The sequence below is a fragment of the Ctenopharyngodon idella genome, chromosome 9 (genome assembly GCF_019924925.1).
Source record: "Ctenopharyngodon idella isolate HZGC_01 chromosome 9, HZGC01, whole genome shotgun sequence".
Classification (NCBI taxonomy): Eukaryota; Metazoa; Chordata; class Actinopteri; order Cypriniformes; family Xenocyprididae; genus Ctenopharyngodon; species Ctenopharyngodon idella.
In genome coordinates, this window is record NC_067228.1 from 11,990,490 (window position 1) to 12,007,643 (window position 17,154).

The following is a 17,154-nucleotide window of genomic DNA, read 5'->3' on the forward strand; positions in this document are numbered from 1 at the left end:
TTCCGGTCTTTACATTAGAATTGGAAGTCAATGTGTTTTTCTCTCGTTTTGATGTCAAAGCATAAACACACATGCATTCATGCAGGACATGCAGACATTGAATAAACCATTTGAATGCTGTTAAAGGTGTGCACATGTGGAGTGAAATTGGTTTAATATGGAAAATTCTTTGAGTGAAATATGTTTAGTAGATTTTTGCCCATTACACAGATTTCACTCAGTCTGCGCATAAACACCTTTACTGCTATTCAGGTGGTATTGTTGTTTTTTTAATGTGTGCATGTCTGTTTGCATTTAGAAGAGAAAACCTTAGAGTAATCTGCCAATTTCTATATCTTTTCTAATAAAAAGCTTCTAACAAGCTGCATTAAGTGCTTCCCTCAGGGGTGTAGCCGTCATTTCAGAAGTGAAGGGGACAGAAATGTTGGGTGTAATACCAGTTTCTATCTGTCACATATAGGTTCAGATGATGAAGAGTAGGATGAAAAAGGTTCCAAAACAAAGTATTTATTTACAAACCAAACTCAAATAAATCCAATACAAGAAGCAGGTAACGTGTAGCAAGACACAAACAATAGGACAATGAGGAACTGAAAACAGAGGGCATTTATACACAAGATAACGAACCAAATGTCAAGCAGGTGTGATCGTTAAATGAGTGTCCTTGGTAACAGATTAATGGCGGGAAACTAGAACAAAGGAAACGTGACTGAAGTCAAACCAACTAAAAGTCAGTGAAAATGAAACTAAACACACAGACTGTGACTGTCTAATTGACAGATTTATTTTTTTTTTTTATCTTATCTCTTGCTTTTAATTTAGTAAGAAATCAAATCCACTGCTGATTGTGCTGAATAATAACCACTAATATCTATAAAAATTGTTTCCTGTATTTTATGACAATTTTATGATTGGTTTATGTAATGCAAACTTGTGCATTAAGTCCTCATGGATTTTATACAATGTAAAAAAAAAAAAATGATTACAGAATAAGGCAGAAAATATACTGTATAAAACGTTTGGAAACATTACAGTTGTTTAATGTCTTTGAAACAAGTCTCTTCTGCTTACCAAGGCTGCATTTATTTAATAAAAAAAAAAAAAAATGCAGTAAAAACAGTAATATTGTGAAGAAGTATTACAATTTAAAATAGCTGTTTTCTATGTGAATATATTGTAAAATGTAATATATTATTCCTGTGATCAAAGCTGAATTTTCAACATCATTACACCAGTCTTCAGTGTCACATGATCCTTCAGAAATCATTCTAAAATGCAGATTTGCTGCTCAGGAAACATTTCTGAGTATTATCAATGTTGAAAACAGTTCAAATTTGTGTGGAAACCGTGATACCATTCAAACATTTGTGGGAAGATTTAAAAAAAGAGATAAATTAATACTTTTATTCATTCAAGTATGCATTAAATGGATCACAAGTGACCGTGAAGACATTTATAATCTTACAAAATATTTCTATTTAATAATTGTTTTATTAAATGTAATAAATAAATGTAAATAAATGCTGTTCATTTCTTTCTATTCATCAAAGAATCCTGAAAAATAAAATGCATCATAATTTCCACAACAATTTTAAGCAGCACAACTGTTTTCAACACTGATAATAATAAGAAATGTTTCTTGAGCAGCAAATCAGAATAGAATGATTTCTGAAGGATCATGTGACACTGAAGACTGAAGTAATGATGCTGACAATTCAGCTTTGCATCACAGGAATAAATTACATTTTAAAAGTATTAAAACCAAAAAACAGTTCTTTTAAATTGTAATAATATTTCACAATATTGCTGTTTTTACTGTATTTTTGATCAAATAAATGCAGCTGTGGTGAGCATAAGACTATTTTTTTTTTTAAAACATTAAAAAATCTTACCAACCCAAAACTTTTGAATGGTAGTGTACTGTATATCATTGAATAACTTTTTTATTATTTATAAAAATGTATATTGCCCCTTAAATAAGTTCAGTTTAGATTGCTGCTTTCAGTGTAGCTAACTTCGTTTTCCAAAGTACCTTGTGGTTTAACTTATTCCATTTAAGATGCGCTAGCTTGGCAAGTTAAACACTTTCAAAATAGCTTGCAAAATAGTGTGAACGTAGCGTTTTGTGAATTTAAACAAACTCGGTGTGTCTAATTTGAATAAATGCTCAAACAAAGTGTAGCTGTATAATATGAATTACATTTCTCACAGCTAATGAGACTGTATGATGTAGATAGAAATGAGACGAATAGGAAGAATGAAAGGGTTAAATCATAAAGGGGTTGAATGGTGCAGTTAGAGCGTGTGACAGTGTCATCTGCATAATCCCTGAGGAGTTCTGATGTATTACGGCTGCTATGTAATATACACGACGGGAGAATAAGACACTCAGATGTATGAAAACAGCTTGATCCTCTTCATTTGGCTGTTAAATCAGTATTACAGACATCTGTTCACATACATGATATAAGTGCAGTCAAGTCAGGTCACGCAGAGGGTTTTTGCAGCAATGGAATGATATTTTACCTCATCTGCACTCAATCCTTGTTACTTCATCGAGCTAAAAACATTGTTCGGCTCCCTCTAGCCTGTCGTGGACATTATTTGAAACCGAATGGATTCACTAAATGAACACAGCTCTCGACCCGCAGATGGCTGGAATGCAGTGATTATTGTAATCGCTTGGCGGCCAGTTTTCACTGTGTCCTCGCTTGCTCTACAGCAGATTAGAGTTTCTTGCTGTGCACTGGCGTGGAGACGTGGAACAATGGAGAGAGAGTTGGAGTCCAAGCAGATCTGCTCCCCTGCCTTATCCCGGATCAGCGGCCTGTGAGCGCTGACACGCTCAGATCGCTGTACTCATAATCTGCCACTCCACGCTGGAGGCACAGTAATCCTAAACGCAGCTCAACGAGCACACAGGGAAAGCCGGGGCCGCCACAGGCTTTCTCTAAAAGGTTCTTGTCATCGCCCTTGTAAGTTTGTGCAGTAATACTACATGATGTATTGTAACTTAGACATTTTGATTCCTTTCATGAAAAGGTGCAGATTTGTTCAGTAATTTGCACTAAATGCCATCTATCAGTGTGGATGAACATGATGGTTTCTGACTTTTATGCACATTACACTCATACTTGTGAGTTTTAGAGACCGGACTACACAATAATTAATTCTCTTACTTGATTCTCCCATTATCTCCACTGGTAAAGCATGATAATAAGTGTGTTTCATTGTTTAATTTTTACTCTTCGCATCACCAAACAACACTACGCAACTAGCATATCTACAGACCCTTGCGAAAAAAGTCCACTTTGGCTTACTTATAAAAAGAGCACCTACTGTATTACAGAAATAATATACTTTCAAAGAATATACTTAGGTGTGAACTGAATGTTATGTTTTCAGACACTTAATTGCATGTTAATTAAATGAAAATGGGTTACACTTTATTTTAAGATGTCCTTGTTACAATGTAATTATACATTTAAGTACTGAATAATATTAATTAACATCATGTACTTAGTATAGGGTTAGGATTAGGGTTTGGTTTAGGATTAGTTGCATGTAATTAATTATGCATAATTTACTATAGCATGTACAGTAAATGCAATGTGTAACAAAGACACTGTAAATACTGTTACTTGAAAATAGTGTAAATTTATATTAATTACAATTATCTGATCTTAAGAGTTCTTATGACCCACTTAAGTAGTAATTAAGTGCATCTTTGTGTAATGTCATAATTACTCACTTCGGAAATACTTTACAATAAGGTTCATTAGTTAAACATTAGTTAATGTATTAACTAACATGAACTTACCATGAGCAATACATTTGTTACTGTATTTACTAATCTTCGTTAACGTTAGTTAATGAAAATACAGTTGTTCGTTGTTTGTTCATGTTAGTTCACAGTGCATTAACTAATGTTAACAAGATTTTAGTAATGTATTAGTAAATGTTGAATTAACATTAACAAAGATTAATAAATGCTGTAGAAGTGCAGTTCATTATTAGTTCATGTTAACTATTGTAGTTAACTAATGTTAACTAATGAACCTTATTGTAAAGTGTTACCCTTACTTCTATTGTCTTTTATTCTGTACTGCTGAATGCTTTATGGTAAACTAAAATATACTTCAATTTCATTTCTACTGAAATGAATATATGTCATGTATTTAAATATATTTGTAATTACACAGTTGTAATTATGATGAAATTTTAAATATAATCACTTTAAATGTAAACTCAAATAACATACTACAACTATACAACACTTCAAAATATGTGTACTTCTATAAAGCATGATAAAGAACTATAAAAACAATCATTTAAAAAGTAAAACTTTTAATTTGACATATAATATAAAGTATGAAGGTGTACTTTCTTGAAGTACTTTTAAGTGGCCTTTTTTTCCCATTAATGTTATATTTTCTTCAAGTACACTTTTCATTCAGATGACTTCACAATAAAACAATTTATTTCTTAATGTGTTAAACTTTTTCAATTAACACCAAACAACTGAATGCACTTATGATGTGGAGACTAGAATAGCTATATTCCTAGTAAATGCCACATTACAGTTATTTTCTGTTTAATGTCAGTGTCGTGCCATCATTATCTGGCAAAAATACTCAAAACCCAAATTCCCGTAATTGGATGAAAGTTCATTATTCTCATCTTAGGAATTCGTGCAGAATGACAAATTGTAAGGTCTGCTTAAATAAGAGCTTTTCATTTTCTGACAATTAACGTTTCATGACAGCTTTCAGGAAAGAGATCTTATTTTCTTAGTTGTTGGTCTCAGGAATCTGCAAAGGTCAAGAGAGCTTGAACATAAGAATATGATACAGAGAGGAGATTCAGACACTGCGGTGACTTCACATATGTATGAAGGTCAAAAGTGGTTAGCGCTTAGCGGGAGGTTAATAGCTGAACATATGTCGTCTAAATTTAAAAGGAGGGGTTATCTGGAGCGTGCAGCATTTCTCTGTTATGCTTTTTGTGATTGAAGTAATTATTCATATATCTGACTCTGCGTATTGATGACTATCATTTCATTATGTTTACAGCTATCAATTTATCTAAGTGCGCTTCCAAGGCTTTGTCTCTTGCATGTAACTCTGGACGGCAATCATAAAGTACACCAGAATGTTTTTAAATAGAAGTGTGTTTGTGGAATGCATCACCGGTAGGGAGCTGACCGAGAAATCCCATGTGTAATTATTGATATTCAATTACCCTTTCATATCTCTTTCTTCCTGCCTCAAGGCCTTTGCTTGCAATGCAAAGTAATTCACATCATTTGGGGAGCTTTAATGAAAACCACAGTGAAAGAAGCTGAGCATCTTTAGCAGACACCCAGGAGAAGGTTCGAGATGTTTGTCGACATGCTAATTAAATTCATTTTGATTTTCAGTCATTGATTAAAAACATGCGGTTGTCTTTACAGTTCAAAATGGCATTTGCGGTGTTTAATAGTAGGTTTTAAAGTATTTGTGTCCTAAAGCCATTGGAAGTCTTATTTGAGGACACTTCATGTGGGACATTAGTACTATGGGGCAACTTTCATTGACCTTGTAAAAGCATGCTTGTTTTATGGGCAAGAGTTTTACTAAATCATTTTTTTTTTTTAATTTCTAGCTGAATTTTTTGTGTGAGTGGATTTTGTAAGCTAGAAATGTTTTTTTTTTCATAGTATAGTATAAATAGGTGATTTATTGTCTTGTCTGTGAACTTTACATGATAAAATAGCACATAACCTTTTCTATCAAACAGTAAAGTCAAGACCCCTACTGAGTTTTAACCCTAATTATGACACTTTCACTAAAGTACAGAGGTATATTTTGCTGTTACCATAGAGATAACCTTCAGCAGTTGCTTTCTTGACCCAGAAACCTGTTTTCTCTCCATCTCATTTTTAAGCTTCTGACCACTACGCCATTTTTTGTTTAAATTACAAAGATTATGCAACCTTTTTTAAAAAAAAATGTAAAACCATGTCAATGTCAAATCTTTATATGTGTATTTGTTTTATTTTATTCAAATAATTGCTAAATTTAATTTCATCTGATATCTGTATTTTTTTTTATTTTATTTTTTAGGTTGTGCCTCAAATCTACAGGTCTGAACTTAAGAAAAAGGTTCACTCAGTTATTCAGACTCTCTAGCCTACAAATAGGTGTAATATGAACAACATAAAGATGAATTTGCCATGAAGTTCCACACTATCAGGATTTTTTTTACAGATGTATTAGTGAAAAGATCCATCTCACCTGTCTGTTGGAAGATTATCTCAACAGTAAAGGATTCGCCTGAAGAAAATCTTACACATACGTGAGTAGAGGGGTTTATTTTCATATTAGCTAATATTTGTCTGTTTTTTATTTGTTGTGTTATCCAGACAGCTGTGATGGATCTCTGGCATCTCTTCTGCCAGCAACTTCCTTTCAGAGCTCTTCACATTTCTCAGACAGTCGGGCTGCATATTTTGCCAAGCTAAACAAAAGAGATGGTAAGTTTAAGTTCTTGTGTGTTTGTTATTTCATTCATATTTGTGTCAGTTAAGGAGACAACATAAATGACACCTAGGGAATTTAAGCCTTCTTAGAGTTATGGGAGCCTTTTGTTTATGAACCCTTTGAACCTTTTCTGCATACAAAAGTTTTTAAAAAGTCCTATTCAAAATGTGACACTAAAGACTGGAATAATGGCTGCTGAAAATTTTTCCTTTGCCATCACAGAAATAAGTTAAATTTTAAGATGTATTCAGTTATTTTACATTGTAAATGTAAATTCACAATATTGTTGTTTTTACTGTGTTTATAATCATGCTTTCAAAAACATTTAAAAAAAATATTACAGACTCCAAACTTTTTTTGTATTTATGTATTGTGTGAGAATATTCTTTATATTTATACAATTATTATACAATATTTTATGCAATTAAAATATTTTATATTATAAGATCATCATCATCTGTATGAACATTGTATCTAGACCTTTGTTTAAAGTCCCCCTGTAGTCAATAATTTTGTCCCTTAGAACTCATCTTTGATCACCAAAATGACATATTTAAAAAAAAATTTCCTGTGAAAAAAATGTCTCCATAACTTGAATGTAACTCTACACCCTTGCCTCATTTATTATATGAGTATCTATGAATATGCTAATTAGCCCCGCCTCCACTCACTCGCACAAGCTCAGTGATCCACTCGGTCAACTTACTGAGGTAAATGCTGCACAATGGTATCGCTTTTTACAACGTCGGACACATAATGGTAATTAATATGATTAACCTTTTGGTTGACTACATTATCAAACAGCTAATAATGTGTAGCTAATGTTACACAAACCATGTTCCCGTTCATAGATAGACAGCTGCCTTCTAAAAATAAATATCCTTAGAAACGCTTTGAACAACTTAGAACGTAAGTGGAGAAAGGCATATAGTTCACCATAACATCGAAATACACCCGCTATATTGCTAAATCTTCCAGATTTTTCATATTAACAGAAAATGATAAGGATATGTTAATGATATGCTAAAGCCCGCAGGCACGTTGACGTGATTGTCAACAGAAAATAATGATATGTTAATGATATGCTAAAGCCCTTGGTTACAAGGTAGTTTGTGACGTCACAAACACCAGTGATTTCAAACCGCGGTTTTGAAACTGTCTTTAGATCACTGCAGTTTTAAAGAGAAAATACTCAGCAATGGTGTTGACTTATGAATTTGCACATGGTTTGTCTTAAAGCATACTAAAAACACCACATATAAACAACATTAAAAACTTGATTTTCACCACAGGGGGACTTTAAAACATATGAATAAATTATGGATTGAAGAAAAACCTTACAAGATGCATTGATGCAAAGCGCTTATTAAATATTTACTGCATCCATGTGCTTTTAAATCATGCTCAAAATGACAAAAAAACAAAAAAACTACAACTTCAGAAAATTGCAAGTTTGATGTGTTATTGAGCTTTTGCTTTCACCCTATCTCTGCATGTCCTGAGCTATTTATAGATGTGACCAACCTCTGCGTGCATCTGTAACAAACTAAATGATTCCTCTCTCTAGGGGGTCTGTAAACGCTGCTTCTTTCAAGTCAGAGGTCCCCAGTTTAAAATTCTGCTCTGATCTGCTCCTGTGGTGTCCGCAGTGCTTGAGTAATGAACCTCTCTGCTCAAGTCAGACCAATTTCTCCACACAGTTCTGAGCTGGAGGATTGTAGAGGCAGAAATGCATTTTTATATGGAGCACATGTGCCAACAGCCTTCTGTGATCTGAAGTGAATGCTGTACATGTTAAGTGAGGTCAAGAGGTTGAGGCTCTTGGCTTGTTTTTGGAGTGGAAGCAGTCTACTGATTGACAGCAGCTCAGCCCATGAATACAAAACCAATTGAAAAGCCAAACTGAAATGCAGATTTGATCATTTCATATAGTTGCTTCAATGAAAACCTGTACCAGTTTCCTTTCCTGTATGTCTTGCTTTTGAGCAAGGGTACTATATGACACTCAAAGTTGAATAAGATTTTGATGGACCTTATGGGGTTCTCTAGGAGGAGGTGGTTGGAGCCCAGAGTCGACGGACAGGTCGCCCTGGCTGCAGGTTGACCTCCAGGAACGAATGGAGGTCACAGCAGTGGCCACACAAGGTCGTCATGGCAGCTCGGACTGGGTCAGTGCCTACATGCTCCTGTACAGTGACACCGGACGCATCTGGAAACAGTACATGTTTGAGGACAATGTTGGGGTAAGTGTGTATTTTGGTACCAATTTACTGTATAATCCCCGAAGGGCCTTATTTTGTGAAAATGACTGGCTGTCTGTGCATTATCCCGCTTGCGTAATAAATGAAGAAATGCAAATGAGATATTGATTTTGGTCTAAATTATTATATTGTATTATGTGGGAAGAAATATTGAACTCGCACAGCTATGGGAATCAGTTGTCTGGGGCAATGGAAGATTATACAGTTTAGTGGTCATTATACAAAATTATTACAGCGTAATCTGGAATACTGAATTCTGATTGGTCAGTCACAACATTCTGCAGTTGAATATTTTTTTGTAATGATCGTTAAACTGTATATTTCACCATTGTCCCTGACAACCAATTTCCTACAATGTGGTATTCAGTGCTTCTCATATCACTCCTCAGTCTCTTTCTTTGCATGTAATCAAATAATTTGAACTCAATTCAATATTTCATGTCAGTTTATTTATTTATTTGGTAAGTAGTGGCGTAATGTACATTTGCCTGATCATTAGCGGAAAATAAACCCCTTCGGGGTGATACAAGACTCTTTTGCTTTGCGTCTGGGTTCTGATCACCCTATTTAAATTCAGTTTCAAAAGAGCATATGAAGTCATTATCCTTTTTGACAATCACTTTTTGAGGCTGAATATTTACTGATTTAATTGATTATGCATCACCTGTGCTGCTGCAGAGGAAAATGATGGTCTTGTTTTGAACATCTTCAGTGCAGCTTATTTTCATGAGCTGAATAGTTCTGATCCCATTAACTAAACACTGAATTCAGTTACAAACATGTGAATTGCTGCCAGCAATTTCTGAGATTCCTGAAATACAACATACTAATGATGTTGAACTTGCCACAGCCTCTCAATCATCACAGGTGTTTGAAGATAGCGTGATCTACCAACGCATCTGTTGTCTTTGTCCTCAGGCTTGGCCTCCACACTTATAATGCCTGTAAATGATGGAATATTCATTGTCTCATATTGCTGCTTTGTAATTATATTCAAACGATGAGACTGCCGCTTTATTAAAGATATAATGACATTTTCAAAGTGTGTTTAATGAAAGGAGAAGATTACAGTCGAGTAAGATGTAATTAGCTTTTAATGTGGTGGAAATGTAGAATAAAGTGGTTTAGAAGTGTAAAGGTAACATGCTCAGCAGTGTGAAGTGGTGCGGTAATAAATTCTCTGCATTTTACAGGTTTGATTTGCTTGGTTTAGCTGTACTACAGACATTGTTTTTTCTTTCTGATTGGACGTGCATAATGTCAGGACTGTCTCTCAGCTTTATTAATACCCCACCTGCACTTTTATTTGATACACAATTGGCTCATTATAAAGCTCTGAATTTTTGACATGATGTACAGTAAGAAATGGTCTCAGACATTGAGTCACACTGTGCTGTCATGCGAAATGGATTGATTTAGCAATCTGTATATAGCCTAAATGTTTCTGTGGTACCAGTTGATTGATTTTATGTAAATTCTTCAAAAAAGTGTCGTTCAACAGGTTTAGAAGCTTGATCCTTTACACATAGATACATCAAAGCATCACAGAAAAGACATGTCTATATAATTATATACAGTGCTCAGCGTAAATGAGTTTGAAAAGTAACATTTTAAACAATATCTCAATGAACACAAAAACAATTTCTAAAATGTTGACAAGACTAAGGTTTATATAACATCTGTTTAACTTATAACATGAAAGTAAGGTTAATAATATAACTTAGAGAACAAAAATTTCAGTTTTACTCAAATTAGGGTGATGCAAAAATGAGTACACCCCACTGAAAGTCTCTGGAGCAAAGCTAAATTTTAGACTACAAATGTCTAATTTGACAAGAGTTCAACCACAGGTGAGTCTAATTATTCATTTCACAGGTGTCCAGCAGACAGTTGACTATAAAAGGGTGTTAAAACCCCTTCCCATTTCATGCTGTTAGTAATGACACCACATGGAAGAGAAATGTCAAAGACCTGAGAAAGAAAATAATTTCTTTACACCAGAAAGGTGAAATCTACAAGAAGATCAGCAAAGCTTTACTCATCAGTCAGAATACTGTAGCAAAAGTGGTACAAACATTTTAAAAAGATGGAACTGCAACCATCTCACAGAGACGTCCAGGTCATCCATGGAAGTTAACACCTCGACAGGAGCGTCTTCTGGGTTGAAGAAAATCAGCATGCAAGTTCACTGCAGTTATCTAAAGAAGTAGAAAGCCAAACTGAGGTGACTATTACCCGTGACACAATACGGCGTACACTGCAGAGGAATGGCATGCATGGGTGCTGTCCACGAAAGAAGCCTTTCCTAAAGCCCAGGCACAAAAAAGCCCACCTAGAGTTTGCCAGGGCCCATGCTGACAAAGATGAAGACTACTGGGACTCTATACTCTGGAGTGATGAAACCAAGATAAATGTTTTTGGAGCTGATGGCTTCAAAACTGTATGGTGTCGCAAAGGTGAGGAATACAAAGAAAAATGCATGGTGCCTACAGTGAAACATGGTGGTGGCAGTGTCCTTATGTGGGGCTGCATGAGTGCTGCTGGTGTCGGGGAGCTGCATTTCATTGATGGCATCATGAATTCACAGATGTACTGCTCTATACTGAAAGAGAAGATGCTACCATCACTCCGTGCCCTTGGTCGTCGTGCACTTTTCCAACATGATAATGATCCTAAACACACATCTAAGGCCACTGTTGGATTTCTGAAGAAGAACAAGGTGAAAGTGATTCAGTGGCTCCTGATCTGAACACCTATGGGGAATTCTGAAGAGACAAGTTAAGCATCACTCTCCATCCAGCATCCAGTCTCTAAAAGAGGTCATTCTTGAAGAATGGAAAAAGATGCTGCAAAATGTCGCCAACTTGTTCATTCCATGCCTAGAAGACTTGGTGCTATCATTAAAAATCATGGAGGCCATACAAAGTACTCGATGTAGTAGTTTTTGTTGTGGGGTGTACTCATTTTTGCATCACCCTAATTTGAGTAAAACTGAAAAATGTGTAATCTAAGTTATATTATTAACCTTACTTTCATGTTATAAGTTAAACAGATGTTATATTAAACTTAGTCTTGTCAACATTTTGGAAATTGTTTTTGTGTTCATTGAGATATTGTTTAAAATGTTACTTTTCAAAGGGGGTGTACTCATTTGCGCTGAGCACTGTATATTATATAATATAAATATAAAGAACATAAATATATAATCCAATAAGTGAGGTACTGGGAACATACAGACATTTTCATCAATTGTAATCATGCAAGTTTCGACACCTGCATTTATCGCAAAGCGATAATTAGTTTTAAATATAATGTATACAGTAAAATCTACATATTTTTACACCAAATGAAATATTACAAGCTTTCATCTCTTACAGTATGTATATTTATATTACTTTCAAAAATTTGGGGTCAGTTTTTTATTACTTTTTATTAAACAAGGATGCATTAAATTAATCAAAAGTGACAAAAATGTTACAAAAGGTTTCTATTTCATATAAATGCTGTTCTTTTGAACTTTCTATTCATCAAAGAATCTTGGAAAAATAGTATCAGTTTCCACAAAAGAAATATTAAACAGCACAACAGATTTCAACATTGACAGTAAGAAAAATGTTTCTTAAGCAGCAAATTACCATATCTAAAATTTTTCTTTAGGGTCATGTGACACTGAAGACTGGAGACTGGAGTTGGAGAATGATGCTGTTATGATCGCAGGAACAAATTACATTTTAAAATATATAAAAATAGAAAACAGCTATTTTAAATTGCAATAATATTTATCAATATTACGTTTTTTTGTTTTTTTACTGCATTTTAATTGATCAAAGACATGCAGTCTTGGTGAGCACAAGACATTCTGTCAGAAATGAAAACAAACAAACAAACAAACCATCTTACAGACCCCAAACTTTTGAAAAGTAGTATATGTTTAATACTCCAGCTGCCTTGGCTTATTTTTTCTATGACGACAACATAATATTCTCATTCTTTTGGCATTATTGTGAAAACTCATTATGCAAAGATGGTACATTAGGCTGATATTTTTCCCAGCAGCAAAATTTGAAGACAGAGCGAACAAATATTTCCAGTCATCAGATCCTCAGCGCTCCTGTATTAGCATTGCTAAATGTATGGATAAAAGCATCTTTAAAATGCAATGTAAGTCTTTTTGGATAAGATGTATAAATGTAATGTAAACGTAAAACTGCATGTCAGAATCTTCTGCTTTTTCCTTTCTTTCTTTCTTTGCCAACTAACTTCACTTTTCTTGTTTTAGCGAGCTGTGACAAGCCAAGAGTAAAGAGTATTAGACAGCATCAATGGTTTCATGTTCACAGTGTTTATGTGAAAAGAAAGTGTCTACAAAATTAAAAGAATGGCTTGTCAATAAAAAGAACAAGATAAAAAACACTCCTAATTTGCTCTCAAGCTAGTTCTTTGTTTTAATGAGTGTTATATCTGTATCAGAAGTGGCTAGGAAAGCTGCCAAAGGTTTTGGGCTGAGAGGACGGCGCAACCGCAGAGCTTGTTTGCCTCCGCTGTATGTCAGAGAAGGTCTTCCTGTAGAAAGGTGTGAATGGGCTCCCCAAAGTGACAGATAATTGCTCTCTCCAGTCTGCACTGCTGCTGCTGCTGAGTGTGTTGATGCGTAATAGTGTTTGCTGTGAGACAGAGGAGGATAGAGAGAAAGAAACAAGTACGTCGTCTTGTAAAATCATGAATTTCTCGTATTTTTAATCAATAACCACCAGTCAATAATCTCACAAGAAAACTATTTTACAAGGTGCTGAATTACATGAAAAGAGCTCATGTCACATTAAGTCTTAATATTGTGGCCTTGGTGAACTGAAGACAGACTAGCGCTAGCCTTCAAAAGCTGAAATAGCTGTTGACATGTATCTTTCTGGAGTTTCCCTGACACATTTCATTCTTTGTCTTCATCTTCTCTCATCTTGTATTGCCATCATCTCCTGGCGGGGAAACAGGATTCGCCTACGTTGACGGAAAATCGCTGACTGCATAAGCTTTGTGGGGGCCTCGCCACGGTCATTTCTTTCATCTTATAGCCTGTGGGGCTTCGAGCTACTGAGCTGTGTTCATGCCGTCCTTTGTCATTTTCTTTCCGCAGACATTCTGTGTCTCTAGAATGTGAGAAGGTTGCCCGGAGACTTTCTAGGAGTCTTCCAGGGAGGATTTGCTCTTTAGAATGACAGGAATCAAACTGGAAAACGTTAACAACATGACAGATGTTAAAACTAGCTGTTATAGTCATGACATCCAGGATACCTCTATATGATGGATCATTTTGCTTTCAAGCAGCACTGTAATGACAGAAAGACCTTTTATATTTTTGTTTCCCCCCTCTTTTCCCCTTTGTCCTATGCTCTTTTTCACTTTTCTCCTTCTGTCTTTTTTGTCTTTCAGAATAGATTTCAAGCTTGCATTCTCACCATGAATGTATAAGCCAAGGCCTGCTTCACACCACACACAAAAGTTTTTTTATTTTGGCGACCATATTAACAGGTTACAGTATTCACACCGCAAGCATGAGTGGAGCAGTACCACTTAGCAGGAATGTAGCTGAAGGTGTAAGTGTTAGTGCTATGCCTATTTTTGCCACACATAAAGTAGCTTTCTGAACTCTGTGAAATATGGTTCTACAATATGGTTCTCCTCCTTGTGTAAATTAAATTTCATGACAATAAAGTTTGTAATAAACTTAATGTACAACTCCTAGTCACAATCTTTTAATTTATGTTTATTAATTAACTATATGAAACAGGCCTAACAGTCCTTAATCAGGAGGGACACAAAACCTTATTCAAACTGGTGAACTTTTAAGCGTTTTTTTTCCCCCCTGAGTGGATGTAGCCTGCTCAAGGGGGCAGATTTTGTGAAATCCTGGCAGTTCTTTCAAGCAGATCATTGGATCAATACCATAAAGACTTTGCCTTACGTCAGCAAAACTGCTGTTGTGCTTGAATAACTGGAAGGTTCAAAACTTCTGAACAAAGAGGCAGACTATGAAGTCTTTGAACTCATTGTTCTATGCTTTTATCATTGAAACAAATACAATATAATTCTATTTTTGAACTAGGTACGATCCATTGCACTAAACGATTAAAAGCTACATAAAACACAGCCCATTCACTCTTTCTTTCGCTTATATGCAAGGAAATATTTGCAATTTTTAACTTTTAAAGTCACTTTTTGTAATGTTCAATGCATATGCAACAATAAAATAATGTCTTAATTATCTTCATTTGAGGCAAAATATTAAAGGATTAGTTCACTTCAGAATTAAAATTTCCTGATAATTTACTCACCCCCATGTCATCCAAGATGTTTATGTCTTTCTTTCTTCAGTCAAAAAAAAATTATGTTTTTTGAGGAAAACGTTCCAGGATTTTTCTCCATATAATGGACTTCATTGGGGTCCAAATTGCAGTTTCAGTGCAGCTTCAAAGGGCTCTACACGATTCCAGCCAAGGAATAAGGGTCTTGTCTAGCGAAATGATCAGTCATTTTTTAAAAAATAAAAATGTATTTTTAACCACAAATGCTCGTCTTGCACTGCTCTGCGATGCACCACGCATTACGTAATCATGTTGGAAAGGTCCGATCCAGTGTCTACAAAGCGAACGTGCAAAGACTAAACCTAATGCGCTTTATAAAAAAAGGTAAAACAATGATGTCAGACGATTTTGAAGTTGAAGGAGAAAATGACCGCTCTACCACGGTACTTCTGCCTACGTCACGCGTGACCTTTCCAACGCGATTACGTAATGTGTGGCGCATCGCAGAGCATTTGACGAGCATTTGTGGTTAAAAAGTATGCAATTTTTTATTTATTTTTTAGAAAATGACTGATCGTTTTGCTAGACAAGACCCTTATTCCTCGTCTGGGATCGTGTAGAGCCCTTTCAAGCTGCACTGAAACTGCAATTTGGACCTTCAACCCTGTACCTTGGTGAAGTCCGCTAGATGGAGAAAAATCCTAGAATGTTTAATTAATTTCTTTTCGACTGAAGAAAGAAAGACAAACATCTTGGATGACACGAGGGTGAATAAATTATCAGGAAATTTGTATTCTGTAGTGAGCTAATCCTTTAATGTATATACTGTGATAGTGATTTATTTGTTTAATTAATAATATTATTATATAATAAGTTTTAATTGATTGACAGCCCTAAAAAAACTGCATAATTTTTGGTTCATTTGGTTCTTATGCGCTAACCGCATGTCATGTATCTAAATCAGCTCATTTCTTTCTATATCTCTCTTTCTCTCCCTCCATTTCACATCCATACCTCCCAGGTCTCACATTACACGGAGTCTTGAGCAGCCCCATAGGCAATCAATAGGAGGGCCCATGGTTTCGTTAGATTAGCTTGCTTAAAGCATGAGCCTGGCGGCCCATTTGGGTCCCATAAAGTATAATTGATGTAAAAGTCTGCGACTCATTTAGCCGTAACGGGCCAGAATCAGAATCGCAGTAGAAGTGTTCTAAAAATCACCTCGGGTGTGAGTTTCTCACTTGCCTCTCTGTACACATGCTAGCAACACACCAACAGCTCTCACACAATGAAAAAATCGTCACTTGCTAGGCCTTCGGATACCTTTAGATATTTTGTCTGTTTTCTGCTCTGCTGAACAACTGTAAATAAAACATTTATGATGTTTCCAGGCACAGGCAATGCACACTGAAGACAGTGAGAGAGGAAAGCAAGCAAAGGAAGAGACTCGTTGTCTATTGTCTGGGGACAGTTTTGCTGTCTTAGCTCTCGTTTAAGCACAGTCACAGAGGCACTGAGGTGCTGTCTATTTCTGACACTCTCGGGCCCTTGCTCCTCCAGGGACGGAGTGTAATTCATGTTTAGAAAGGGTCAGTGGAAGCCCGATCAACAGTTAGGCAGCTCAGAAACCGCTTCCTGTTGGTGAAAAGTGACATATTAAATCCTTTAGCATTCATCAGATATGTTTGCTACAGTGTTTCAATTTTTTCATCTAATATTTATATTTTATTTCAGTTTTATTTTAATTATCTCAGTTATGTTTTAGCTAATGATAATAACCATGGTTTGCTATTTGAATTTGAAATCTGTTCTTCATTAGAGACATACATTAGCAAGCACCAACAAGCGTTTTCCTGCCAGATAACAAAGATAAAACCCACCCCAATTGAACTCATCTGTGCTGGCTTTTCTTTCTGATGTAGATTCACACTGGGTTTAGGGAAACAATGACTGGTGAATCGCATGAGGATGTAACAGTTGCAGACGTAACAGGGCTGATGAAACGGTCCATGGAGAGTCCGTGATAACGCCAGCAGTGCACGGGGGCTTAATGAAAGAGGAGGAGGTCTAGCA

The 17,154-nt window shown here is 35.5% G+C and overlaps 1 protein-coding gene across 1 annotated transcript in view; it reads left to right on the top strand.

Annotated features, from left to right (window-relative positions):
- The window catches only part of cntnap5a (contactin associated protein family member 5a), a 79,696-nt gene that overhangs the window by 17,208 nt on the left and 45,334 nt on the right, over positions 1 to 17,154 (top strand). Inside the window, exons 2-3 of the mRNA XM_051906218.1 lie at positions 6,404 to 6,514; positions 8,571 to 8,764. Coding sequence (XP_051762178.1) covers positions 6,404 to 6,514; positions 8,571 to 8,764 — 305 coding nt within the window. The remainder of the gene's footprint in view (positions 1 to 6,403; positions 6,515 to 8,570; positions 8,765 to 17,154) is intronic.